The sequence below is a fragment of the Lampetra planeri genome, chromosome 3 (genome assembly GCF_965212315.1).
Source record: "Lampetra planeri chromosome 3, kcLamPlan1.2.h2, whole genome shotgun sequence".
Classification (NCBI taxonomy): domain Eukaryota; kingdom Metazoa; phylum Chordata; class Hyperoartia; order Petromyzontiformes; family Petromyzontidae; genus Lampetra; species Lampetra planeri.
The window spans coordinates 5,447,183-5,474,327 of record NC_136109.1 but is presented as its reverse complement, the minus strand read 5'-3'; the positions used below and the strand labels follow the sequence as shown (position 1 = coordinate 5,474,327).

The window sequence follows — 27,145 nt, the reverse complement described above, 5'->3', positions numbered from 1 at the left end:
GATCATGCTCTTTAACAGCAGTGCAGGAGGAACGGATGTCTTCACTGACGATTGTGTGTGAGAATGAGTGTGAAGATACAGGAATAGAGGCAGATGACACAGCGTTTGATGAATTGAGGCGAAGTATCGAGGAAAACTACTACAAAGGAGGCAAAGTCTGCCCATGGAACTTCTATTTCTCCGAGAAACGAGGAAAACCTTTCATCAAACGTGAACCATTTAACAATCTAAAGGAGAATATCGAAGATGCACTGAAGTCAAACCGATGCCTTGAATCTGTGAACTTGTTTCACCACCCTGGCTGTGGAGGAACAACACTTGCATGGCATGTCCTATGGGAGCTCAGAAAAAAATTCAGGTGTGCTGTGATCAAAAGTAATAGTGATGACCAGAAGGAAATTTCGGTTCAAGTTAAAGAACTGCTGAAGTATGCAGAAAACGATGCTAAGGTCTAAACCCCAGTGCTACTGCTTGCTGACGACATTGACGATACAGAGATCCTTAAACAATTTCAACACAGCATCATTTCTGAGCTGTCAGACGTCATGTTTGACAGACCTCTAGTTGTCATGGTAAACTGCATGCGGTCTCAAGCCCTTGAGGAAAGTCGGAAAAACCATTTAATGACCAGTGTCATTTTGGAACAAAAGCTCTCTTCTACTGAGCAACACCTGTTTGAAGAAAAGCTTAAAGAAATAAAAAATGAATATGAGAAATGCAACAACTTCCTTTCTTTTATGATAATTAAAGAAAATTTTGATTCAAATTATATAAAAAAAAATACCGTGAAAAACATGCTCAAAGGTTTAGACTACAGTAGCAATAGGCCCAATGCTAAATTGATCAGTTACGTTGCATTGTTGAACTATGTAAAAAACACATCCATTCCAGTGTCTAGATGTGAAGCAATCCTCGGAATTTCACAAGTAAAATCCACCTTTTGGAGGAAAAAAACTCTTGAAGATGGCTTGAGCCAGCACGCCAAATTACTGCTCATTAAATGCCCCATGGACGAAGTGAATGGCACTTATGAATCAGTCCGAATGATACATCCACTCGTGGCGAAACAAGTGCTGGAAGAATTTGAAACGACGAATCGCTCTTCAAGATTTAACATTGCTAAAGAACTGCTTACTGAAGATATCCTTTTTAATAATGGCATGGGAAGAGAGCACTTGGTTAAAAATGTCAGGAATATGTTTGTCATCCGCCATCGCAAAGAGCAGGGCGATGAAACAGACAGTCTCTTTGCACCTCTTATTGAAGACATCATTAAACATAAATACAGTACATTAAGCCACCCAAGTAAGTTGGAATCGGGCATGCAAAATGCTAAAGAATTAATGCTTTGTGCTACAGATTTTCAAAAGATGCGATATTGGCCCAGGCTCTTGCAAGGTATTGCTACCTTAAAGACAACAACTTTGATGAAGCCAAAAAATGGGCAGAGCATGCAAAGAAATTGGTCAAAAATAGTTCTTACATTACAGACACAATTGGTCAGATTTATAAGCATGAACTGAAGCAGAAATTTGATGTTAGTGCCATCGAGAAAAAAGGGTTCCTTCCTCCATCAGATCTTAATAAAGCACTACAGCTTGCAAAAAGTGCTTCTGACTTTTTTAGAGAAGCACAGGAGTTGGTTAAAACAGAGGATGGTGCCTTTAACACAGCTGGATTCTTTGGCGATATTGAGGTTGCCACACATATGTTGCAACTGTTTGAGCTGACCAAAGTATTTCACAAAACTGGTGAAATCCACAAGAGAACCCTGGTGGCCTATTTAAATGGAAGGATTGACTTGTCACGGTGACGAAGAAGAAAAAGCCACAGTGGAGGTTTTACAAAACAATGAGCTATATCTTAGAGAATTAAAAAACAGAATGAAGTATTCCTTAGAAGTTTTGGAAGCCTATTTTTGGCTGTTTAAGCCAACCTATGCCGAAAAACAAATAAAAGACAAGCATCGTCATACCGTCGAAAAGTTTTACAACCAATATACAACAATATTTTGTTCAGAGAAGTCAGAAAAACTGGATGCGAAACAATTCCCAAAAATAAGTGCTACGAATGAAATTGAGTCAAAACACGGTGATAGATTTCCAGGACTTATACGCTATCTTGCAGAACGAAATGCTGAAAAATCTCTGGAGGTTATTATCAGCAGCTATAAAAGTCTACTTCGTAATTCAAAAAATATCAATAACATTAAGGAAAAGCAAAATTTTATTTTTCCTAACGTTATCCTAAATTGTGTAAATAACAAATCCAAAGCAGTGTCCCCCTACAGTGAACTGGCGACGATGCTGAACAATATCCTCCGTGAAATAGGAACACAAAACAGATTTCCAGAACCATACTTTCTGGCTTTACTTTTACTGTGGCTCAATGAAGAAAGCAAAAGAACTGACGTGAATCAGCTGGCAGAATACATTGAGGCAATGAAACGATCCTTCCGAGCAAAATATGAATATGAGCCGCAGACAACAGTTAACAACCAATTTCTTTTTGGGGAAGGGAAAAGGATTGGACAGAATAGTGTCTCGAACAAAAATTGACAGGACTGCAGACATGCAGAGAACTGGGAAATCCTTGCGTCTATTATGGCTCAGTGGAGAGATTTTCAAGGAAAAAAAAGTTCAACAAATCCTCCTTAGAGTCCGGGGATCAACCACTGATGAAGGATACATTTACCTTGACCATAGGTTCAGTGCTGGTGATGGTAAAAATAAGGCCATCAAGATTCCTGTGCACCCAGTAAACCTGGGACCACTGAGGACAGGCAAGAGCATCGAGTCTGTCACCTTTTTTGTAGGGTTCACTATGGAAGGCCCGATTGCCTATGACATTCAGCCTGTGTAGGCTATATAAAAATAAGGCGTGGGTCATAAGGTGCTGTAGCCATGTAAATAAAACGTAAGGGACTGCATTGCCATCAATCTACTACACATATCAAAATAGTACCATCTGTTTTGTAACCACTCTTCTACCACCAATTCCACTCTTCCACCACTAATTACTCAATAACTACTCCACCAATATTGAGGGCTCAGTGTACCAGACTGTGTCAACTCTTCCAAGAGCTTTTGCACCATGATACTGCAGGCCAAAACGTCTGTCTGCTTCTTCCCTTGCACCGCTCGACTTTGGACTTCCACCAATCGTCTCTTTTACAACCCAGCTCGATTCAAGCAATGCGACAATTCTTGACAGTGCTGTTTGTTTTGATCGCTTTGTTGTATATGTGCCTTTTGCAAATTTTTTTTTACAATACTTGCAGTCAAAATGCAAACAAAAAACATTTTGACTGCAAGTATTGTGGTTAATGTAAACATGATTCCTTGCAAAAGGTGTCAGTTTTGTTGCCAGAAAAAAGGGGAAAACCCCTATTAGTATATTTTGGTACTGGCAAAGGAGGCCTCATTATGTAGATGCTTACCCCGAGCTCTCATTACTCTGATAGTGCGTTGTCTTTGAATTGTGCGCCTTTTGGCGTCATCTGGTCGAACACCATATGAGACTAGGCTCTTAGAAAAGCTGTCTCTCGTGTGGACCAATGAGTTTCAAGGACAATGCATCAATTATCAGAGTATTGTTTTTTGTTTGCATTTTGACTGCAAGTATTGTGGTTAATGTAAACATGATTCCTTGCTAAAGGTGTTAGTTTTGTTGCCAGAAAAAAGGGGAAACCCCCTATTAGTATGATATTGTCTATTTTGAATGTCAAAGTTCTATATACACATATAGGTGGGTTGATTGCATTCCGAGGGTTGAGGTTAATTATGGTGGAGTAAACATGTATCATTTGAATGAGAAGTTGATAAGGAGCCTTTACTCAAAGGGTACCACAAAAGCCCATGCACAAAGAGGTGAGAAAGGCACCCGTAGCAGGGAATAAGTATAACCCGTAAAAACGAAGTTTTTCACTAATAAATCCTTTATATGCGTGGCAGCGAACTTAATATAAAGGATTTAAAAATATATTCGCCTGTGGAGGACGCGGGTATCGATCCCGCGACCTTTGGCATGGGAAGCGAGGGCGCTACCAACTGCGCTACTCCGCCACGGCCTGTGGAGGGGTTACGCTCTGGGCTCTTACACTGTGCGTTCTATTTGAATATATGTAAAATAAAAATGTTTTGCCTAAAAAGTGTAAAATGTTGGGAATTTTTTTTCACGAACATTCATTGTCTCGCACAACGAGTCTGTGTGGAAAATCTCAGCTCGATTGGATCTCGGGAAGTGGGTTAAAAAACGACCGAAAGATTTGCACGGTCGTAAGCAAGCAAGCAAGCACGCAAGCAAGCAAGCGAACTTAATATAAAGGATTTTAAAAAAAGCACCCCTGCTGCGTGCCCCTGCCAAAAAGAACACTCAGCGTCCAAGCTGATAATTACGTACTAGCTTTGGCATTTTAAAGAGTCGCAATGTTCAGAATGACAACCACCACATTAATATTATTAATACATCAAGGTATGAAACGTTACTCTATGAAACGTTAACCTTAATAGGATGTGCCGTTATATGATGCAGCTCGGGGGAAAAGGTTTCAATATGACTATTTTGCATATTCTTATTCACAATCACTGTTATCCGTACATAATTGTCATAAGGTCTGGATACGCATGTGAAACTTTATTATAATGGCATTATGGAAGTTCGTGTTGAAGCACTGACCCTAAAAGATCATTCAGGACAATAGACATATTTGTATATATTCTAATTGTTAATTATCGACGACCAAAATGTATATGTATTCAATGGTGTATAACCTGCACAACGCCCAACTACCTTTGTCTTCCCATTGGAGATCTATACATGCCATACCAGTCATTCATATTAATGCTGAGTCCACGTAAGGGGGGAACTAGGACCAGTGCAGATAATCTCCACTGTATGGCTTGAGGGGGAATCGAACTCAGCGAAGCAGCCTCAGTAGGAGAGGGGACAAACAAAGATACCCAAAAGGGAGGAGGTAGGCCGTTTTTACCCTACAACATGGACCACAGACACGCACACCACGTCTGGGGGCAGCTTTCATAAGTCAGTAGACAACACCAGGGGCAGCTAAAAACATCAGAGTTCACACCGTCTTGGGATGACCTCCAAAGGAGGTATGACCCCTGACGCCAGGGTATCCAGAAAGCCAGAAAAAAATGTGGGAGGAGCTTTGGGCTTTTTTTTATGTAACTTAGGAAATTAATCAAAGCAATTATACATTCCTATACAAACAGCACAACATCATATAAACCAGTCCTGCAGAGACAGGCTCTGGAATTTGCCCTCGTGACTGGCAGTAGAATTGAGTTCTTGCTAAGGCAGACTAAGTATAGCTGAACATTTTATTTTCCGTTTTTCTTCATATTTTGAGTAGCTTGCAGAGGCAAGGACTTCGAGAAGTTGTACTGTATTAAGCTAAGAGGTGTGATAAGTTATGTGGTTGAGGAAAATTGTTGATTGATAAGAGTTTTTGGTAGCAAGGGACCTTAAACTGCATTCTTCATGCTGTTGTGCAAAGGAATTTTCCGTATAATGTACTAAGCTAAGATCTGTCAGGGAATTGTTGGATAAACGCCCATCGTGGCGTGAAGCAACTTTCCCAAGTGGAGACTTGAGTCATACACCAATATCGAGTGTGCATGAAATATTGTCCAAACTATAGGCTGGAAAAATGACGTCTGTTAAGTCAACCAGCCATTGTATGAGGTGGAGAGGCCGGGAGTGTGTGAGCGATCGTCACGTGCAGGCTGCAGCACAGCCTGAGCTCTCTGAGGGCGAGCAACCAAAGCCACTCCCAAGGCTGCTGACAGGCAACGTGCTGGGCCAGTGTGGCCACAGCACGCTCCAGCTGCAGATCGAGCCTGGCGTGCAGACAATCTGCGAGCGTGCGGCGTCAAAGTTAACCTCTGACTGGCAGCGTGCTAACTCGGGAGCCGCCAGCGCACTCCAGCTGTGGATCGAGCCTGCCGTTCTACACATCCTTGTGGGACTGGAGGTATTTTTGGGGAAGAAAGAAGACAAAAGATGGAACATTAACTTCACGCTCACCATTTACCTGTGCCTTGTACAAGATTGCGGGCTAATAAGAACCCCAGCTTGCATGCATCGCACACCACAACAGACGAATTGTGCATTGTCGCGTTACCTTGAGACATTAGCCGGGTTGTTTTCTTTTAATCACGTGATTGTGAGATCCGATCGTTGAAGTTTTGATACGCATTTATGAGCACGAATTCCGTACGACTATTTCCATGTTGAGGTGTTTGTCTATTCTCTTTTAATCACGTGATTGTGAGATTTGACCATCGATGCTTTTATAATTATTCAGTACGGGTTGATGTGTACGTATATTTGCATGTGTACTGTTATTGGTATTCTGATAATGAGTGTTGTTGGATGTTAGGGTAAGTGGTATTAAAGTTTTTTAGATTGAGAAGGGCCCGAGTGCTTCTTTCCTAACTCATGCTTCATTCTATCTCAATTGCCAGACCTGCCATAATTACACATACTTGATGAGCGAGAATCAGTAAATGTTAGAACGAGAATCATTGCGTTATCACGATTGATAATACATATATAATATACAATTATAAGAACTCGTGGTAACTTAATGCATACTCGCTTCTTAATCATATAAATGTTCATCATTGATTGTAATCGCAGTCATTGTTCATTACACGTAACACACATTGTTAATTACACTTAAACACGCATTTAATTATGGGTACGCTTAATTATATTAGAATTAGATAAATTACCATATTTACATTCTACATAATTTCATATTGTAATAGTTAAAGAAACATTTTAAACACAATATATACAACAGCTTAACGTCTTTGGTCGATGAACCTGCACTTAGCGAATATGTTAAACTGATTCAAGCAGGCTTGCGCACTTACATTAATCTGATTTCCCTAAGCAGCCGTGAACATGCACCACTCTTGACGTGCACACCCCAACAAGACGCACAGCCACACGCAGCAGCCACGGCGCGTGGGGGACCCAGACACGGGAAGCACCTGGGGTGGGCATTGCTCACCGTGAGATTGGTGGTGCGGCACTTGGCGCGTGGCCCCACGTGGGCGACCACGTGGTGCTTCCTCTGCCCGCTGCCTCGCGAGGCCGAGGCGAACGCGGCGCTGAGCTCGAGGCGGCCACGCGCGCTTCCCGAGACGCCTCCCCACGATCGTCCAGGCCCTGCCCCACAACGTCCGTGCGGAAGCAGTGAACATTTCTGGGCGGCGTCGGCTATGAATCTAAGACGCAAATCTCAAGAGTGTCTGGGTACGAGCAGAACGTCACGTGACCCAACTTATTTGGTATTAATTCTAGATTTGAAGCTTTCGTGACTGCAAGGATTCATATTCTTAGGTTTTTTTCGGTAAAGTAACGTAGGTAAAAAATTAAAATTAATAAAAGTAAAATAAAATAAAAATCACGACGTTTCGGAGACAACACAGCTATCGTGCTGTGACTGTGTAGTGGTGATACGCGCTGGGTGTATATGTCGTGTGCCAGCGCGTATGTACGGGTGTGTGTGTGGTGACGCGCGCTGACGGGGAGGAGCAGGCGTCAGTGCGCGGGTGGGGGTAGTGCTGCTGATTGGCTGTGTGCCGGTGACGTGCCCAGAGGGAGTGATCGGGTAGCAGCGCGGTGTGATTGGTCGGGGAGTGGAAACACGCGCTGAGCGGAACCGGATCGTAGGGATAGCGCGTGGGGATTGGGTAACTGAGGAGCGGTGCCGACGTTGAGGTCCGCATCCGCTCCGTCTCCCGGGAAGAAGGGGTATATAAGGTGATGCACAGAGGAGCAGGGGGCAGAAGTGGAACCATCTAAGAATGAAGACGAAGGTGCAGAGATAGAGCCAGTAGAGGAGAGTAATGGAGAGTAGAGGAGAGTAATGGAGAGTAGAGGAGAGTAATGGAGAGTAGAGGGGAGTAAGGTATAAGTGTGTAGCCAGCGAGAGAGAACGGTCTACACGAGCTGAGTAATGTATAGTGTGTAGCCAGCGAGAGAGGAAGGTCTACACGAGCCGAGTATGCATACGGTGTAGCCAGAGAGAGAGATGCAAAGTCTACACGAGGCGAGTGGAGAGTGTAGCAGAGGCGCAGAGTCTACACGAGGCGAGAGAGGAGTGTAGCCGAGGCGCGGAGTCTACACGAGGCACAGAGAGCCGGCAGCACAGAATCCAGAGTCAAGAGAAGCGCATTGTGAAGAAGAGAGGCCACGCGTTGTATTGTTACAAGTCAAGATTTAATAAAAGAAGTGTGTTCCCGTCAAGGAGTTTCCTGCCGTCATTTTCCAATACTTCAACTGTACCACCTGAAGACGGAAGCTTGTGTTGCCTCCGAAACGTCGTGATTTTTATTTTATTTTACTTTTATTATTTGGTATTCGCACCCTACGGGGGTTGAGCAACACTGTGCGTGTGTTGGCGTTGTTAGAGTTGTGGCAATGCCGAGACGTGGACCACGGGTTAGAGGGCAAGATGGCTGCCGCTAGTAAACAACACTCAAGCATGGCACGCACTCTACAAGTCTGTGTTGCACAGTTTAACCTGAAAACTTACTTAAAATAACGGTGGTGGCTGTGACTGCACTCAAGTTCATGAGCTATGCTGTCTCTTGTCCTCCCATGATACATTTCTGTAGTTTCTAATCGGTATATTTGTTTTAAAAAAACATTACTCTTCAATAGTTTTACTAAATTAGTTAGCTCTTCCACATTTGGTTACAACAAATGTTAAAACATTTCACTTATTTAGTGTTCTGCCCCACGGCTGGGGTTTTGCCTCACGGCAGATGGGGGTGGGGCGCATCTGTACACAGGAATTTCCTGTTTTTTATGCTAATTTTGGTCACGTGACCAGGAAGTTGCGATTTAAGATTCCTGCTCGACCACGTGGGCGTCGGCCATTAGACACACAACTCAAGATGGCGGCACACATCGCGTCCTGTGAAGCCAGCCGCAATTTTCCATTTTGGGAGCTTAAGAAGCAGTCTGTAAGTTCGTTTATGTTCTTATAATATTGGCAATGATGTTATAATGTTAGAATGACCGTTATAATGATGTAAATGCCTTTATAATGCTGTTAAATTGTTATGATAAATACGAGGCCTAGTTAACAACGAAGCCTGCAACTTTTCTTATTGTGAATGTTACTTGTAATTTAATAAGTCGAGTCAAACTTGTACCCAAGTAACTATATTGCGATCCTGAGAGCAAGGATGACGAAATATCTCATCCACAATTTAGTGTTCTGTGTAATACTGTACATTTGGGGTGCAGTGCGATGAATACACGATGTGCCTTTATGTAACACAGCAGCTTATGCTCGTGTATAGTTATTCAGTGGTAATGTAGGGGCCTGGTCCATCCAGGGTCTATTGTTGAGAAACATGTTATCAAAGACAATGTTCTGATGCTGTGGTGTTCAATCATTGTGTTGGTGTTTCCGGGTTATAACAGATGCTGTATCTGTGCTGTTTTCTCACTGGTTTTACCTCGTCATAACTACCACTACCACAACCACCATTACCTAACTACTATAACTTCCACTACAACCACTACCACCATCACTACCTAACTACTATAACTACCACTATAACCACCACCATTACCTAACTATAACTACCACTACAACCACCATCACCAACAGCAGCCGCGTGCCGGGCGGGGCTCCGCTGGCGAGGCACAGGGAGTGGGCTAAGTTGAGGGGGTGAGGGGGCGGTGGTGAGGGGGTGAGAGGGCGAGGGGCGCCCAGACAGAGAGAGGTGCCCAGCGCTGTGAGACCACAGGGAGGAGGTGGTGGGGAGGGTGATGGTGGTGAGGGTGGTAGTGAGGGTAGTGTGGGTGGTGAGGGTGGTGAGAGAGCGCGGCCTGGGGGTTGAGTTGAAGGAGCAGCGGGTGAGGGGTTGGACAGCAGCAGGCGGTGACGACGGGGAGGCGACAGTACACGTGGTGTGTGTGTACATGGTGTGTGTGTGTGTGTACACGGTGTGTGTGTGTACGTGGTGTGTATGGGTACAACGGTGCGTGTATCGGGTGGAGTGGAGGGACCTCCGAGTCTGATTGTCCTCTCTGGTCACAGAGATGACCTTCGTGGACTGTGTAGGCCTCAAGTACCTGCTGGGCGTGCTCAAGCACCACGCCTGCCAGGACCTCATTCTGCGCTTTGTGAGTCACGCGGAGAGGGGGGGGGAGTGAGAGTCAAAGATGGTGAGAGAGAGAGCGAGTTCGAGACATTACTCCACGTTATTGACGTCCTAACAGACGAACCTTACAGCTCACAATGAGGGAGACAGACTTAGAAGACAAATGCCCACGTCGAGTGGGAGCATCCTCAGGGTGTCTTGTCGAGGTGCTTGTAGAATCGACAGTGTGAATCCTGCCGGATCAGCACGCTGTTTGTGCACTATGTACATTATTGTGTTTATGCCTCAGATGTGTGTGTCATGTTGTTCGTGTCTTGCGTCGCAAGTCTGTCCTGCGCCGTGCGATGTTGCTGTGCCGCGTGTGCCCTGAGCGTCTCTCGCTTCTTCGCATTTCACCGCCTCTACTGCACGTTGTCACTTGGGGATAGCGACTTCAGGTGCGGCAGCGATCTCACGTGCGATTCGTTCTGCCTTCTCCTCCCGCTTGTGTCGCTCCTCCTCTATCCGCTCCTCCTCCTCTGGTGCGATGAGCTTCAGCCGTGTGCCAATCTGGCGGAGCCGTAGACACGAGACCACGTGGCAGCGCAGAGTGGCGCGCCGTCTTACACAGTGGAGACGCTCGCACCGGGGGCACCACCTTGCTAGCCTGCTGCTGCTGGACGTCTCGAGAGAGAGGCAGAGACAGAGTTAGAGAACGATGTAGAGAGTGAGTTAGAGAGTGGGTGAGTGGGTGACTATCACTGTATCGCTGTGTGTGTGAGAGTTGTGGGGAGCGGTAGTGCAGTGGCGAGCGCGCTGCGCTACGAACCCGGCGACCCGGGTTCAATTCCCACTCACGGCCAACACCAGTGACGATTATAGAAGCCGGTCCTGAGCCTCCCCTAGGTTGACTTGGCCTCAAAAGAGCAGCTGGTGCAGAGTGTGAACATCGCCACTCGGAGGACAAAGGGTGTGGTGCTGGTCAATCGCCTCCTCGTGTGCAGTGCCGGGACTCATAGCTGCTCGGTTACAGCACATGCCACGACAGTACGTTAAGACTATGCAGGGGATCTTTGTGTGAGTGAGTGTGACTGAGTGAGTGACTGAGTGAGTGACTGAGTGAGTGACTGAGTGAGTGACTGAGTGAGTGACTGTGAGTGACTGTGAGTGACTGTGAGTGACTGAGTGGGGTGAGTGAGTGACTGTGAGTGGAGTGAGTGGCAGCGAGTGAGTGACAGTGAGTCACCCCCACTCTGTACTCCCCCTGGTCCCCCACTCACTCCCACTCTGTACTCCACCTGGTCCCCTACTCACCCCCACTCTGTACTCCTCCTGGTCCCCCACTCACCCCCACTCTGTACTCCTGGTCCCCCACTCACCCCCACACGTGACGACTCACGTGACCCTGAGTCTCCGTGTGTCTCATCGCGTAGACGATGGCGACGTGAAGAAGATTGAGGAGGCGGCGTTGGAGTTTGAGAAGAAAACATGCGTCTGGTTCATCCCTCGCTCCAGTCAGACCGACTACATCTACATCCACGCGTGGGACGGGTGAGACAGACACGGACACAACAGAGACATGGACACGACAAAGACACTAACACTTTAGACACTACAGAGACACGGACACTATAGAGACACAGACGCTAAAGAGATATGGACCCTACAAAGACACGGACACTACAGAGACACGAACTAGACACAGACACCAAAGAAACATGGACAAGACAGACACGGACAATACGCAGACACGGACACTACAGAGACACGGACACTACAGAGACACGGACACTACAGAGACACGGACACTACAGAGACACGGACACTACAGAGACACAGACACTACATGGCGCTTGGTGCTCAGGCTGGGGTTGTCTCTGTGGTGAGAGGTGAGGGAATGGGGCTCAGTGCTCAGGCTGGGGTTGTCTCTACAGGAATTGGTCGTTCCTGGGCCGTCAGGGCGGGGACCAGGCGCTGTCCCTGGAGCCCGGTATGGTGACCAAGGGCGTTGTTCTGCACGAGTTCATGCACGCGCTCGGCTTCCACCAACGAGCACTGCCGCAGCGACCGCGACGACCACATCTTGGTGCTGAGCCACAACGCCAAGCCCGGTGAGAGGGACAGATGGCGCAGTTCAATTCTCAGCCATGGCCATCATCAGTGGCGTGTGGTCTATGACCTGATCCTAGGCGATCGCCTCCACCTTACACAACCCACCTCCATGATGACACAGTGTGGATAGGCTCATGTCCAACAGCAGATTGATCAAGGCTCTAAGTTATGAGTCAAATTAACGGTGTCAACCAAAGTGTTTGTTGTGTTAGAGAGTATTGCCCTTGGATCTTTGTAATAATGTGAGAAGCTGTATTCCTTTAATGACTTTGCATTAAATAATATATTTATTTTCAGAGTGGATGGATGCTATTGTGAAGACAACCCCCCATGAGCACAGCCTAAGGACCCCATCCGACTACAGCTCCGTCACCCACTACGGCACACTGTGCACTGGTAGCAAGGGGTCCAGGTGTTTTGCGGAGTTCCTGGAGCAGGGATAGACGTGGCCAGGTCATGGAGAGAAAGGAATGGATTCCCAGCCGTGGACCATTACGAACTATAACCACCTTCACCAAACGTCTGTGCAGTTAGCCTCTGCAGCAGGCCTGGTGCACCACGAGGTCACATGGCCTCGCTTGCGATGGTCCCTTGGCTCGAGGTCGTTGGGCAGATCCAGGTTCTCTGGGTTGGCCCTGTTGAGTTCCTGGCATCTTATCTAACTTGGATCCTGGTTGCCCGCTCCTCTTCTTGAGCTCCGCTTTCACCTCACAGGGTGACCGTGGCATGGGTCAGAACTCTCCTCCAGAGAGGATCAGCCCAACATACCAGGTACCAGACAAGAGCCGAGTCCACTCAGGTCCAGTTCCTCCTGAGCCCTATCAAGCTCCTGCTCTCAGCTCCTCAGCTGTGCGTACATGGCCTCTTGGTCTGGTCTAAGAGCAGCTGCTCATGCTGTGCATGTGAATACAGGTCCCCACCTCCACAGCTTCACTTGTCATCGTTATATCGGTGCTGCATCGTTTGTTACAGTATTTTGTTATCTGTATTATAACCCTTCTGTGCATATTCTATTTGCTCTGTAATATTACGAACACGATCTACAACTGCTGAAAGTAGAGTCATTGCAACGTCCAATGGCCATGAACTACATCAATGTTAGAAGGACTTAATAAACTCAGAGTTGGGCCCAGTGCCAAACGTATTTCACTTGTTCAACAATGTCAAAGAGACACAACTGGGATACAGAGCAGTGTCTGTACATTTATCTGTTTTTTAAGACATCCTGATAGCAAAGTGATTAAGTATAGCAGTGGACAAGGTCAGGCTGGAGTTCTTCTGGAAGGCTGCACTAGATAACGAAGAGTAACATAGCAATGTGTCTCGTCAGTACAGTTTGTGATCAGTGTGTCTAACCTGCTAGAATATATCTGGCTTAGAGACTTGGACATTGTCAAGAAAATGAAAAACATTTCCGAAGTGCACAAAAAAGCTTGGAGATGATTTATACGACTACTAACGAGGAACATGTGTGATGTGATAGAGAGCATACGCAGGTTAGAGATGTGATATTGACGGTTAAGAAAGCAAGTGGCTTGGACAGGACCCGCCACTAGACGGAATGATGGCTGCTGGTCGAGACTAAAGATGGAGTGGCAGCCAAGGGAGGGTGTGAGGACATCTGTGATGAAATCGGCTCGTGTGCGATGCTGGGCGGACTGCGCGTCGTGGCAGCGCGAGGGATGGCGAGGGCTTGGGGAGGCTTTCAACAGCTCAGGGATTGTCCATGGCTGTGATGAGGATTTCATTCACAAAAATAGTGCATTGCTTTATATTGTACCAGCCAAAACCCCACTGAATATTACCCACAGCTAAATTACAAAATAAATGATGACTTTAGCTGCTTTACAATGGAGACATTGGTGTCAATTTGCTCTTATTCATTGGCAATGAACTCCAATGTAAAATTACTCCGCAGGACCGCCGGCTCAAAAGATGAGCACAGCCCGACGCTGGTGCCCAGGGACACAAGCACCATGCGTCGCTTTGGAGGTGGCCACACCCTCAGTGAGGGCGACGTGGAGAAGATCGAAAAGATGTTCGGCTGTGAGCCGGCACCACGGGGACCCAGCGACGCAGCTCCAGCGCGGATGCCGGGTGAGATACGCAGTGCAGCTGGAGAGCTCCGTGAGCAAATCATATTACAGTGCAGGAATAAGATTCTTGATTGCCAGCCCGTTGAGTAGTACTGGCAGGGCAGGTGTAGATACGGATCTGTGATTCATGGCTACATCATCCTAGGGAGCCCCGTCAATACACTTTCTCAGAGTGTGCGTATTTTTACATTTGAAACTTGGTTATTTTATGAGGCAATTGTTTACAAGTCACGTTTGGCCAGGCCGTGTGTGCGCTGCCTATGCACCGCGTTGTTTGTTCACGACGAGAGATGTCACCGAGTCAGTGCCCGTTCTCCTCTTTCTCCCTCTGCATTCGTTGATTAAAGTGGCGAGGAGTCGCCTGGTCCAGGACATCATCATCGTCATCCTCCTGATGATCCTTTACTGCACCGTCCATTTGACAACCACATGTCAGAGTGCATTCGTCTAGCACGAATCACGAGGTACTACAGAGAGAAGCCATCAGCTGAGACGATGTCCAACGTGGAGGCCCTGCCCTGAGACAGCAGGCGGCTAGCAAGGCGGGGCCTCTGTAGCGCCGTGCACCCACGGAGCGAGCCGAGCGACTTTGGCCACAGCGCCTGCACAGCCCCGGTGCTCGCTCCTCCCTCGCCACCCAGCCGGGTCGCCCACCTCCCACTCGGCCAAGCAAACACGTGGCTCCCGTTGGTGCAGAGCCATCGCTGAATAACAACGTATGAACTTGAGGCCAGATTTTAGCGGGTTAAGTTGATTACAATTAGAATTCTTAATGCATAATATATGGAGAAGTCTCCTCATTACATGAGCAGCAGAATAAGTCAGTTAATTAACTCTATTACATATATTCTCTGTGTTTCAGCATTCATGTTGCTGTGATATGATAAACATCACTCTAAGAGATGTCCTGAGAAACCTGGGGCTTCCGGTGATCTTTAAAAGACAGAGGCGATAGCAGTGGCTAGGGATGGGTCTGGGCACCTTCATCGCAGGTTCCACGGTAAGACGTGAGACTTTATCGCAGTCAGGCATGATAACTCAAAGGCTTTGTTGTATTTATGGAGTGATTGGCACAACACTGGGAGTTGTGATAAGGAGGTCGAGAGATAGCTAGTAGGGCATGGATTTTGATGGGCTACTTAAAGCACTTGGGAAGAGTAGAGATGTGAATGTTCACGTGAAGAGATGTGTGATGCAGGGGTAGTGGCCCGTGTTACTGTATGGGTCAGAGAGCTGGACTTGAACACAGCAATGGGGAAAGAAGCTGCTGACCTCTGAACTCAGTTACAGGCAGAAGATTATAGAAATCCATGGAAGTGTAGGGTAAGCAACGTGGATGTTCGGAATAGAACATATCAATACTGTAGAGGGTTGTAGATGCAATCATGAAGAGGAAGTGATGATTGTTACGCATGGGCAAGACAGCTATTGGAGGCAGCACCTAGAAGACTTTAGACAGGACGATGAGACAATGTAATAAACACATTAGAAGGCAGGTGTCAACTTGATTATTGCAGCAAATTTGTCAAAAGGAAGGAATTGATTGTGGGTTGTGACCAATGTAGTACACAGAGGCACTTGAACCTGGGAACCCTTTGATCAGCAGATGATAATTATGGTAATGATCATAATGGTACAAAGCTTTATACCTACAGAGCATTACACCCAAAGAGCCACATCCCCACAGGCAATGCAGTCCCGTAGTGCTGTCTGTACTGCTGCGTGTGTTGACAATCCTGGCTATGTGCACTCTGCACGGCTTGTTCGCTGATTTATCTCTGTGCTTTATCCCAGCAGGAGCCAGCACTGCATACAGAGAAGCTGATGTCTCAAGCCCTAAAATGACGGTGAGGTCTGCAGCAAAATGCTATGATCTAGCAGAGCACAGCGTGACTTCCGTAGAAATATTTGTATTTATATTGAAGCAAACCTCCAGCCTGAGCTATCCCCATATAAACCCTCGGCAGGTTAATTCCATGGGGTAGTTACTCAACCAAGTGGTAGGGTGTTTGCTGCTTGTTGCAGAGGTTCAAATCCAGCGGTCGCTCTGATTAATACTGTTGGTGCATTAGCTGTAAAAATATGTGGCGTTTGCTTTACAGTGGACATTTTCTACATTTCTGAAATTGGAATATACAGTGATACCTCGGTTCACGAACTTAATTCGTGAACTGACTCTGGTCGCGAACTGAATTGGTCGTGAACCGAGGCACATTTTCCCATAGGGTTAAATGTAAATCCGGTTAATCCGTTCTGACCTTTTTTTTGGGTTTTTTAAGCACAAAAATATGAAACAAATTACAATGCACATTAGTACTGTACAGTATAGTAATGTATAAAGAGAGAACACTAACCTTGCTTGAGATGACTTCAGTAAGCACTCAAACGGGTGAACTGTACAATACAGTAAGTACAGTACAGTAGTACAGTACTGTATGTGCTAAAAAGCACACCAAAAAGCAAAAAGTCACTGAAAGTGTCTTCACAGTACTCACAGTACTTATTTCTGTGTCTCTTCTTCTCTCCACGATCTTCCTACAGGAAGTCACGACCATGTGACAGCCTGGAAATAGCATTAAAATGGCCGCGGCTCCTGTTCGTGAACCGAAGTGGAGTTCGTGAACCGGAGCATATTTTTATGAACTTTTCTGTTCGTGAACCGAGTTGTTCGTGAACAGAAGCGTTCGTGAACCGAGGTATCACTGTACATAGCATTCATCATCTCCTTCTGTGGGGTGCCACGGTGGTTAGATGTTATCTCTATCACCTGGTATGCAGGAGCTCGTGGGTTCTATCACGACCCTGAGGTCGATATATTTGGAGTTTGCCTGTTCTTTCCATGGTCGCATGTGTTTTTCTCCAGGCCCTCCAGTTTTCCCCTGCATGTTTAGAAACATGCATTTACATTATTTGGCTTCTATAAATTTCCACATTATAAGCCGCTTCGTTGTGCTATCTTTTGTGGCCAGATCTCTGAAAATAGCTATATAGTTCAGTGGCCTTTACCTGGGATATATTATAGTAGTTTATTTTGATTGTGAAAACTCAGCAGGACCCTCCTGGGTAAACAAGTGTGATAATTATGCAATTCCTTTTCTGTTTTTTTTCATCATTTCCTGTTGCCTAATTATTATTTATTCATTTTATTTCAGCTTCTCCGTGCTCCAGAGAAGAAAGAGAAAGGTACGCACCACGGGGCCTTGTTCAGGTTCACGGGGCCCACGGGAGGAATCCACCTTCTCCACGTGCCCAGTGCAGTGAGCGCAGCGCCATTCTTGATCGGCCTCCATTGCCACCACTGTTACTTGCAAACATTTACTGCAGCCTGGCTTCAGATCTTCTGAATGAATGCGAGAGACTCAGACAACAAAATCACGTTGAGCCTGGTGTGGTGGAATGCACCCTGTAGTCCCGCTCTTTGGGGCTGTGGGGTGAGAATCACACAGACTTGTGAGACTCCCACACCTGCTTGGCTGCAACCAAATGGCAGTATGGCAAGTGCATTGAATCCATCTGTGTGGAGCTTTCAGTGGTGTTCCTGCATATGTATTTGGATTTCTGTGGGTACTCTGGCTTCCTCCTGCATGCCAAATAATGAACTGACCAAACAAAGGGTATAATTGTCATTGTGTTAGCTGACTTGTGCGAAGTTTGCACATTGCATGTCAGTTGGCTTCTCCCCGCCTCTATGTGAGGCAGGGAGAATCCCAGGCTGTGCGAGGAGAGATTCCCACATGAGCATTCTGCACCCCCCCCCTCTCTCGCTCTGGCTTCAGAATTCATGGGGTGTGGAGTCAAGGAGAGCAGCCTCTCATGCCCAGTCAGGCACTGGCCCAAGAGCGGCGATGACCATGTGTACATCCCCTACAAGGTGTCCAAGGACTTCTGTAAGTGTTGCATTGACCTCATGAACTGTCAGTGCGTTAGTGCTCTGTGGCAGAACTTATTTAACGTTTTTTTAGTTTTCTTCTAAGCAACACCGTAGTCTCATCATGATAGCTGAGTTTGAGAGGCTGATTACCTCAATGTACATTTCCATTTTTATGGCAATAATCTCGATAACTCGTATTTACAAGTGTTGCCACTGTCCTGGTTCAAGTTGGATCGTTTACCTGCACTCGTCACGCGTGCTGTGATCCCTGCCCACATGCATGTCGCTTGTGGGAGAGGGGCAGGCAACCTCGCTCCCATGACCACGCCCTGTGTGGGCGATGTCACATGGACGGTACCCCTGCATACGGGGTCCGCGGTTACTCTGAGTGGTCACTTTGCCTGCACGATGTTTTCTTGAACATGCTGTGATATCCACTTTGATGATCACAAATTTACTTTGCATTATAATGTTTGGTGAATATGAAAATGCACATTGATGACTGATAAGGGATGAACACATTGTAGAATATACATATTTCTAGCATCGTTATTGCATGATTCATGTCTCAGAACATTGTTTACCTCAATAAAACTAGTAATTAACATTTTTCAGTTACTGCCATTAAGTTTGCAAAGATAAATTATTAAGGCGTCATTACGTATGCCTCGATCACTGAAATACGTTTACAAGTCTGTGTGTAATGTGTTACTTTGTTCTAAACATATCCCTGCCCATAACAGTGAAGACATGACTGTCCCCCACTAGATTTTGATTTTCTGTGTGGACCTAAAGCTAGCATCTGGCTGTTTGAGGAGAGGGGCTGTGGGGAGGCTCTGGGTGGTTGTGACATTCGAGAGACAGCTTCAGCACTCGTGCACTGGGACACAGCCTTGCGTGTGGATACAAAGAGACCCAGTGCTCCACAGGGCGGTGTGGGTCACCCTCTTGACTCAACGTTGTGTTCACTAAACCCATAGACAGCACTCGTGCGCTGGGACACAGCCTTGTGTGTGGATACGAGGAGACCCAGTGCTCCACAGGGCAGTGTGGGTCACCCTCTTGACTCAACGTTGTGTTCACTAAACCCATAGACAGCGTAGGGACAGTCAAACATGAAGTCTTCACAATGGATGATGGCTCCTGGGAGACGTGGAGTGTGCGGACAGTGCAGGCTTGTTAGCGAGGAGCGTGGCTGGAGCAGCTCAGGGCATTGTTGGTCACTGGGTCTGACACTGGGCTCTCAGCGTGAGCTTCCCTAACACGGAGCTGATAGTGGCGGTAGTGCAACGGTTAGCGCATTGTGCTACAACCCCCGCAACCCGAGTTCGATTCTCGCTCACGCCTAATACCAGTGACTGTTATCTGAACTGGTCCTGGGCCATCGCCCCTAGGGAGACAAAGGCGGCCGGGTGTGGTGATGGCCACCCACCCCCTCGTGTGACTCACCGGCCTTCATAAGTGCTCGCTAACAGCACTTGCCCCAACAGTTTGTTAATAGACTATACGGGGGTCTTTGTCTTTGTCAGAGTTGGTCTTCAACAAAAGGAGAGAAAAAAACTCTTCGTCTTCGAACACAGGAGCCTGCAGACGATGCTAGGAATATCATGGATGTAGACAACTTATTTAGTTTCATTGTGAATCCGTAAATATTCAAAGTGCAACAGGAAGGTTGTGATGGGTGGGACACCTGTGCAGGGTGGAAGGGGTCCCGTTACAGTGAAAGCGACAAGACAGAGGTCAGTGAATAAAAGGAGACCAGCAACCACATGGTGGAGATGTTGAAGGTCGCGTGTCCACCTTACAACAACTGCAGGATCTAGCAGAAGGAAGTGATGATGAGGTGTGGAGACATTAGCGGTATTGTTCATGGTCACCTGAGCCTCCTTTAGACACGCTTGGAAATGACGCTCTGCTATCATCCAATGTCAGCTGCCACAATTCCACTGAACAATTTCCTAATACCCGCATGAGAAATAGGCCCTGGTTTCATGAGCCCGAGCTTGTGCAAGTTAGTGCAAAGCATTACAATGAGTATTCATTAATATCAAGGTGTTTGAACCCCCTATGATGTGAATTAATCAGTGAATATTTATGACAAACTATGCATGAGCATTGCAATGAAGTTCACTGCTATGAAATGTCTCACCGTCTTGCAGATGACCACTATGTGAAAGCCATCGAGCAGGCTGTAGAGGAGTTTGAGAAGAAAACCCATATGCGATTCCGCCCTCATGGCAAAGAGACGGACTTCATTCACATCCAGGCCTTGTAGGGGTGAGGATTTCGCATCCATATCCACATACTGTACACCACTTCAGCAATCCACAGCCATTACTCACATTTACAATTCTTATCCAGCACTCAATTCATTTTGACATCCATAATTCACATGCTCTATTCACATCATCTGCTTGCATCTATTTACTTCAGTCAATGGTCAAGTCAGTTTAATAATCAAGACAATTCACAATCAGGGCTATTAATATCTGTGAGCAATGGCTGCCATTGCGAGCCAGCCTGTGTAACGTGTGCAATATCTGCCGTTTTTTACAGCTGTGTTAGTGTGAGACCTTAAATGCGCTGCCACTGGGCTCAGAGCTCTCTGGGGCTTTGATGGAGCTGTGCGGTGCTAGTGTTGTGTTGTCTGCAACTTGCTGGGACTGTGCTGTAGTGGTACTGAGTTCTCTGTGGCTTGTTGGGGCTGGGTATTGCCAGTGCCGTCCCCCTCTGTGCGACCTTTGGGATAGGTGTAATCATTGTGGTTGGGGTGGATTGTGTGATTCTGACGGGGGACTGCAGCTGATCTTGCATCCGCTGTGTAATTGGGGGGTTTGTTCTTCGGATGTGTTGGTATTGAGCTTCAGTGGCTCAGCCTGAGTTAGTAGAGTTATCAAATCTCTCCTGCATTTTTTAACTCCTCTCTTACTTTTTGTCTTGATGATCCTGTTGTTCTCTGATTCTAGCATAGTGCTCTGCGATGCACTGCATGTGTAATATAGTTGAATACTCTTGGACGCCGGGGTTGGAGACACACGTATTTATTCCGAGATATTTGGCACAATCACGGACATACAACACTGGAGGGGGTATCGGCCCCCTCACCCGGCTAGCTGGGAATAGACTTGCTAGCTATGTCTAACCTACCTCCTAGTCCTCCACTAACGGGCTAGGGGAGGCTATCTGGCCCGACACTGGTAAGTCGGGCTCACGGTACCCAGAGTCCCAGACCAGCTCTGATAAGAGCACCGGCTCTGGCTTTCGGGACCACGCCACTGGCTCGGTCCTGTGCGGCCCTGATAAGGGCGGCGACCCAGGGGAGTCCAGGGCTCTATCTAGACGATCTTCGGTCTTCACTGGTTTAGCTTTAACATTATGCCCCGAGCTCTCCGGCTCATCCCCTTTTATACCAAAACCCCCCGCTGAGGGGTGGGGCCCTGGGGGATCACAACTCCGGGTCAGCCCCCCAGGCTGCCCGGTGCGGACGTCGTTGAGAGCCTCCCCGTGCACTCACGTAGCCCCGCCCACTGTGTTTGTTTCCCGTGTGATCCCATGTATACAGCCCCTCCGTAACACCCCTACACATGTAAGCACTCTATACATCTAATAATTACTGGTTATTGATAGTTTTTACATCTGGCCACTAGTTATTTATTTCTTTTTTTTGCAAACGGCATATGCAGCATTCTGTGAAGGACATATGGTTCTGTGCAATTCCACATTCTATACCTGATCTGCCTCCATTGGGATGTCTGGCTCATCACAGCCAACCACAAGATGCTGTGCCTTCCTTCTAGCCATTGCCATGTATTAACCTTGGCCTTCTGAAGTGACGTGAAGTGACTCTGGTGGCTCATACTCGTTCTAACTGCAGACATCTCAGTGCTGTGTAAGGCTCACATACTTGGTGCCAACCCTCCAAGAGGTCTTTCTATATCAAATATTCACCCCAATGAAACATCAAAGTCAGCCAAACTAAAATTGCATTTTTATCGAGTGTTTGGTTTGGCCAGAGCAGTCAGACATGGATTTATGAAATTGAAAAACCCCAACCTAGATGAGCACATTGAACTGGCTACGATCACCGTGTGGGGGCCAGTTGGATGCAGTGCAACATGAACGTCATTGCATCTGACTCCTCACTGCAAATGGTATTCATCTCTCAAAACCCTCTTGTGTAGCAGTGTCGAGGTGCTGGGATTCACTGACTGCCACTTGGCAGGGTGGCACAATTCGAGTGCGGTGCCACCTCCGGGTGACATGGAGGATTGAATGCAAATAACCATTTTCAGTTGGGAGATGATGCCACGTTTGATGGCATTTGTGAGGATTGATGAGTGCATAGTCTACATTCATTGGAAGTGCATAAAAAATAAGTTAACAGGAGAAGACCATCGTATCGTACTATCTTTAATCAGGAGTTATGTTAACTACAATAAAACAGGATGGTGAGAATGTTTTTGCCTTAGCGAGTATAATTGTGCCACTCTGCAGAGGGAGTGAAAGTGGAGACCTCCAAGCAGATTGGTGGTTTTGGTTTGGGAACTAAAAATGATAGAGATCAAAAGAAGGCCAGTAGAATTCTGTAGGTTAAGAAAACTTTGCACAGCAAACATCTGGTTCCACCATGAAATAAATTAATGTACTTATTAATTACTAGGTGATTCAGGAAAATACCAGTTAGATTGCATCGTAGTCAAACAGACAAACCGAAATAGCACGGTGATCGCTCACGGCTACCTAGGAGCAGACACAGTCTCTTATAATTACTCTATTACTTCGAAGCAGAAATCGAATAAAATAAACTCAAACAAAAGAAGATATGGAATCGAGATTTATTGAACATAATACTCTCAAGCACAGAAAATACCAATGTAAGAGAGGTGGGGAGCAGACACGGAAAAAGCCTTGGGTAAAATAGGAAATTGTTAAAGATATTAATAAGGAAAAGGAAGAATACCAATATAGAAGCAAAGAGAGAAAAAAGAGAAACCAGGAGAGAGACCAACAAACCGAGAAGAGAGGCTGACAAAGCAAGAGGACGACGGTGGGGAAGGGAACGCCAACAACTTGAGGGATGGAACAGGCAGGAAAGGTCGGGTTACTGTGCAAAGAAGTGAAGCAAATCACAGAAGAGCGATGAGCCAATACCAGTGGCAGCACACAGGGGAAGCAGGACAAGTCAGAGAAAAGTGTAAAGTACACATTGAAGATCCATGTGGAACGGGAAGCCAGAGAGACTGGTAGACAAAGAAGACAAGGGTCCTGCTATTCTTCAAAGTGAAGTCGTTGCAGCAATCAAAAGTATGAAGATGGGGAAGGCAGAAGGAATCGACGGAATTTATTAGGTGGGGGAGCAATACATTAGATTACACTTTGTCACAAGATGTATGAGAGAATGGCCAGCAGACTTTACGAACTAAAGTCATACCAATCCCCATTGTTCCGACTTCAGAACAATCAGTTTGAGACCACAATTGTAGATTATGCTGAGAATGATTCAATCACTTATCAAGAGAAAAGCAGAGGCCTACTTTGCAAAGGACCTGTTTGGGTTTTAGAAAGGATATGATGGAACAGGTAAACAAAAGGTGTAATGAGAACGATCTTTGAAATGAGCTTGGAGTTGAACCAAGAAGTGTATATGTCTCATTTTGAGAACATTCTGAGGCTGGATGGGAATATTTTGTTCAATTTGCTCCAGATGATCAGAATGGACTGGAAAGATAGACAGCTTATTGCAGTCTTAATTTAGGAGCTTTCGTGACTGCAGGAATTATTCTTTGGTTCTTTTCGGTTAAGTCACGTCTAAAAATAAAATAATAAATTAAAATAACATATTACGACGTTTCGATTGCAACACAAGCAATCATCATCAGGCATAAAAGAAATAGCAACAAAAATCTAACTAGAAAACTATAGACAGACATACAAGCAGACAGACATCACAACGGCACACAGAGAGGACACAAATCGGCACAAAGAGAGGGGTCGTTTCTGTGACGGTCCCTTAAATATAGAGAGGGGGGGGGCGGCCTTGACACATGAGTCAAACAGCAACAGTGAACATAGCCAAAGACGAATCAGATAATACAGAAATCTGAAGAGGTGCGATACAGGGGTGCACATTATCACTGACACCTTTTGTGGAGATGATGATGATGAAGCAGCTTGGGAAATCATGATGGAAATAATTTATTGGAGGTCAGTGAGATCAGCAGATTTGCAGATGACAAGCAGGTGCTGGCAATTAGAGAGTAAGGGGTGACACGTTTTAGTTACAAAGTTAATAAAGGAAAAGAGGATTTCGGACTGAAAATAACATAAACAAGAGTAATGAGAGGATGAAGGAGAGAATGCAGGGAAATTAATATTCCGATTGTAGGTAACAAGATAAAAGTGAAAGAGTTCACCCACTTGGGCCGTCTTCTCACATCGGATGGTCGGTGTTCTTTAAGAAATCAAAATCAGCAGTGGTGGCTGCAGGTTTATAACAAGGACAGGTCATGACAATGGACAGAGCATTCCTAATTTATTTCCCTCCATCTTGTGCGGGGCCTTGACAATGACAATTCATTATTTTTAAATCCTTTATATTAAGTTCGCTTGCTTGCTTGCTTGCGTGCGTGGGTGCTTGCTTGCTTGCGTGCTTGCTTGCTTGCTTACGACCGTGCAAATTTTTCGGTCGTTTTTTAACCCACTTCCCGTGATCCAATCGAGCTGACATTTTCCACACAGACTCGTTGTGCGAGACAAGTAATGTTCGTGAAAAAAAATGTCAAAAATTTTACACTTTTTAGGCAACATTTTTTTATTTTACATTTATTCAAATAGAACTCATTCATGGCTTTGGCTGAACTTCACAGTATAGGAGCCCAGAGCGTAACCCCTCCACAGGCCGTGGCGGAGTAGCGCAGTTGGTAGCGCCCTCGCTTCCCATGCCAAAGGTCGCGGGATCGATCCCCGCGTCCTCCACAGACGAATATATTTTTAAATCCTTTATATTTAGTTTGCTTTCTTGCTTAGGACCGTGCAAATCTTTCGCTCGTTTTTTAACCCACTTCCCGTAATCCAATCGAGTTGACATTTTTCACACAGACTCGTTGTGTGTGACAATTAATTTTCGTGAAATTTTTTTTCCAAAATTTTACACTTTAGGGAAAACAAATTAAATATTTAATTACCAATTGCTTAATACTGGCAGACAATCATCTGACCCATAGGTGGCAGCCATCTCAAGCCAGAGGACGAGAGGACTCTAGCCGCCACGCATATAAAGGATTTATAGTGAAAAACTTTGTTTTTACGGGTTTACTTGTATGCTGTTGTGCTCAGTCTCTTCTGTTGCAAGCAAATGCATTAGCTCATCTACACCAGGATTACAAATCTACATTATCTGAATGCATTAAACATAATTGCCTGACACTAGTGAATGATTTCTGCTTTCAGGTCTCTCAGCAAGAGCTGGTCGTACGTGGGGAGGCAGGGTGGAGGCCAGGATCTGTCGCTGGAGCCCGGGAAGGTGACCAAGGGCACGGTTCTGCACAAGTTGATGCACGCGCTCGGCTTCCACCACGAGCACTGCCGCAGCGACCGCGACGACCACGTCTGGGTGCTGAGCGACAACATCAAGGAAGGTGAGAAGATGTTTATGACTCCATCCCACGGTGCAGGTTGAGCACCGCTCGTGACAGCTGCTTCCGAGCTGTGTCTGGTGCCACGAGTGCCGATCCTCCACTCCTGCCAGAGTGGCCGGGCATTTCTTATCAACTGTCCGTAAAAAGGAGAACATGAGCTGCTTCATAGCACAACAACCACATACACTACGTCCGTACCACAACATTGTGTTACAAGTGGTTGAGTTTGTAACAAGGAGAAATATAAATTCTACATTTTTTTAAAAGCATTAAATGGTGAACATTGTTTTTTTTTTAGAATGGAAGAGTCAAATCGTGAAGATTAAATCACACGCGCATGACGTGTCCACCCCCTATGACTGCAGCTCCATCATGCACTACAGCATGTACGTACCACTCCCTGTGTATGCGAGTCCTTTACATTAATTATACCATTGTCTTACACATTCATTATACTAGAGTGCCTTATAAGTTCCCTATTCTACACCATGTGTGTGTTATACATTCCTTATACGAAAGTGTGTGTGTATGTGTTATACATTCCCTATATCACAGTGTGTCTTACACATTATCTGTACTACAGTGTACGTGTGTTATAAAAGGGGGTACGTGTAGGTCTCCCCCCTTATATTCTGCCACATCCACTCAGGATCTTTCCGGTGCTCGGCCTGCATGAAATACAGAGACCAAGCTGCAAAATGACCTTTCATTAATAACACAAACCACCACAAACTTAAGTTGTGTTACTACACTAGTCTTATGGCTCAAGTAAGTTTTAATATTGGTCATGCCGGCCTATCCAATAGGGTACCCTTAATGATTATGATGAAACGATTAATTACTTAATTAATATGATACATGAAATCATGCGTGATAAATTATTTGTATTTAAATGTATTCCAGCCACTAGAGGCAGTACAGTGCATCACAATATAAAAACAATAATTGCTTCTCGAATCAAATCCAACCAATCGTAACGATTCTTCAGATTGCCAAGGGGCAGAAGCATTACAGGCTGTCACCTGCACAGGAGCGATTCAGAGGCAAGGACCAGATCAGCTCGGTTATAATGGGAGACAACTGCTCGATATTTGTGCATGTCGTAGCAAACACCAGCAGTGAGTCGACATGACAACTTCCATTTTAACTCCTCATTATAGTTCGGCAGTATTGCTGACACTGATAGTATAACCTACTGCACTACAGTTACTCGGGTTGCCAAACACAATAGCCCTCAGTGGAAGATGAACTGGTGCAGCATGATGATTACTTAAGATAACGTCTCAGGAAAAT

General features: G+C 45.9%; 2 protein-coding genes across 2 annotated transcripts; both read left to right on the top strand.

Moving 5' to 3' along the window:
- Positions 1–462: 462 nt before the first annotated feature.
- Positions 463–2,134, top strand: LOC144736766 (sterile alpha motif domain-containing protein 9-like). The gene has a single exon (XM_078619383.1). The coding sequence runs from the start codon at positions 546–548 to the stop codon at positions 1,521–1,523; it is 978 nt and encodes a 325-aa protein (XP_078475509.1). The 5' UTR covers positions 463–545; the 3' UTR covers positions 1,524–2,134.
- Positions 2,135–8,542: 6,408 nt separating this feature from the next.
- On the top strand, positions 8,543–25,770 carry LOC144736865 (uncharacterized). The gene is made up of 10 exons (XM_078619523.1): positions 8,543–9,005; positions 10,094–10,179; positions 11,570–11,687; positions 12,071–12,247; positions 14,167–14,345; positions 16,142–16,191; positions 17,497–17,527; positions 18,121–18,231; positions 20,375–20,492; positions 25,665–25,770. Exons 4-9 carry the CDS (start codon positions 12,129–12,131, stop codon positions 20,488–20,490), a joined length of 606 nt encoding a protein of 201 aa, XP_078475649.1. The 5' UTR covers positions 8,543–9,005; positions 10,094–10,179; positions 11,570–11,687; positions 12,071–12,128; the 3' UTR covers positions 20,491–20,492; positions 25,665–25,770.
- Positions 25,771–27,145: the final 1,375 nt, after the last annotated feature.

Bases quoted from the DNA above. Each gene is read 5' to 3' on its own strand.
- LOC144736766 (XM_078619383.1), top strand. From the start codon at position 546: ATGTTTGACAGACCTCTAGTTGTCATGGTAAACTGCATGCGGTCTCAA.
- LOC144736865 (XM_078619523.1), top strand. From the start codon at position 12,129: ATGGTGACCAAGGGCGTTGTTCTGCACGAGTTCATGCACGCGCTCGGC. The intron at 12,248-14,166 runs GTGAGAGGGACA...ATTACTCCGCAG, and splicing joins GAGCCACAACGCCAAGCCCG to GACCGCCGGCTCAAAAGATG. The intron at 14,346-16,141 runs GTGAGATACGCA...TTATCCCAGCAG, and splicing joins AGCTCCAGCGCGGATGCCGG to GAGCCAGCACTGCATACAGA.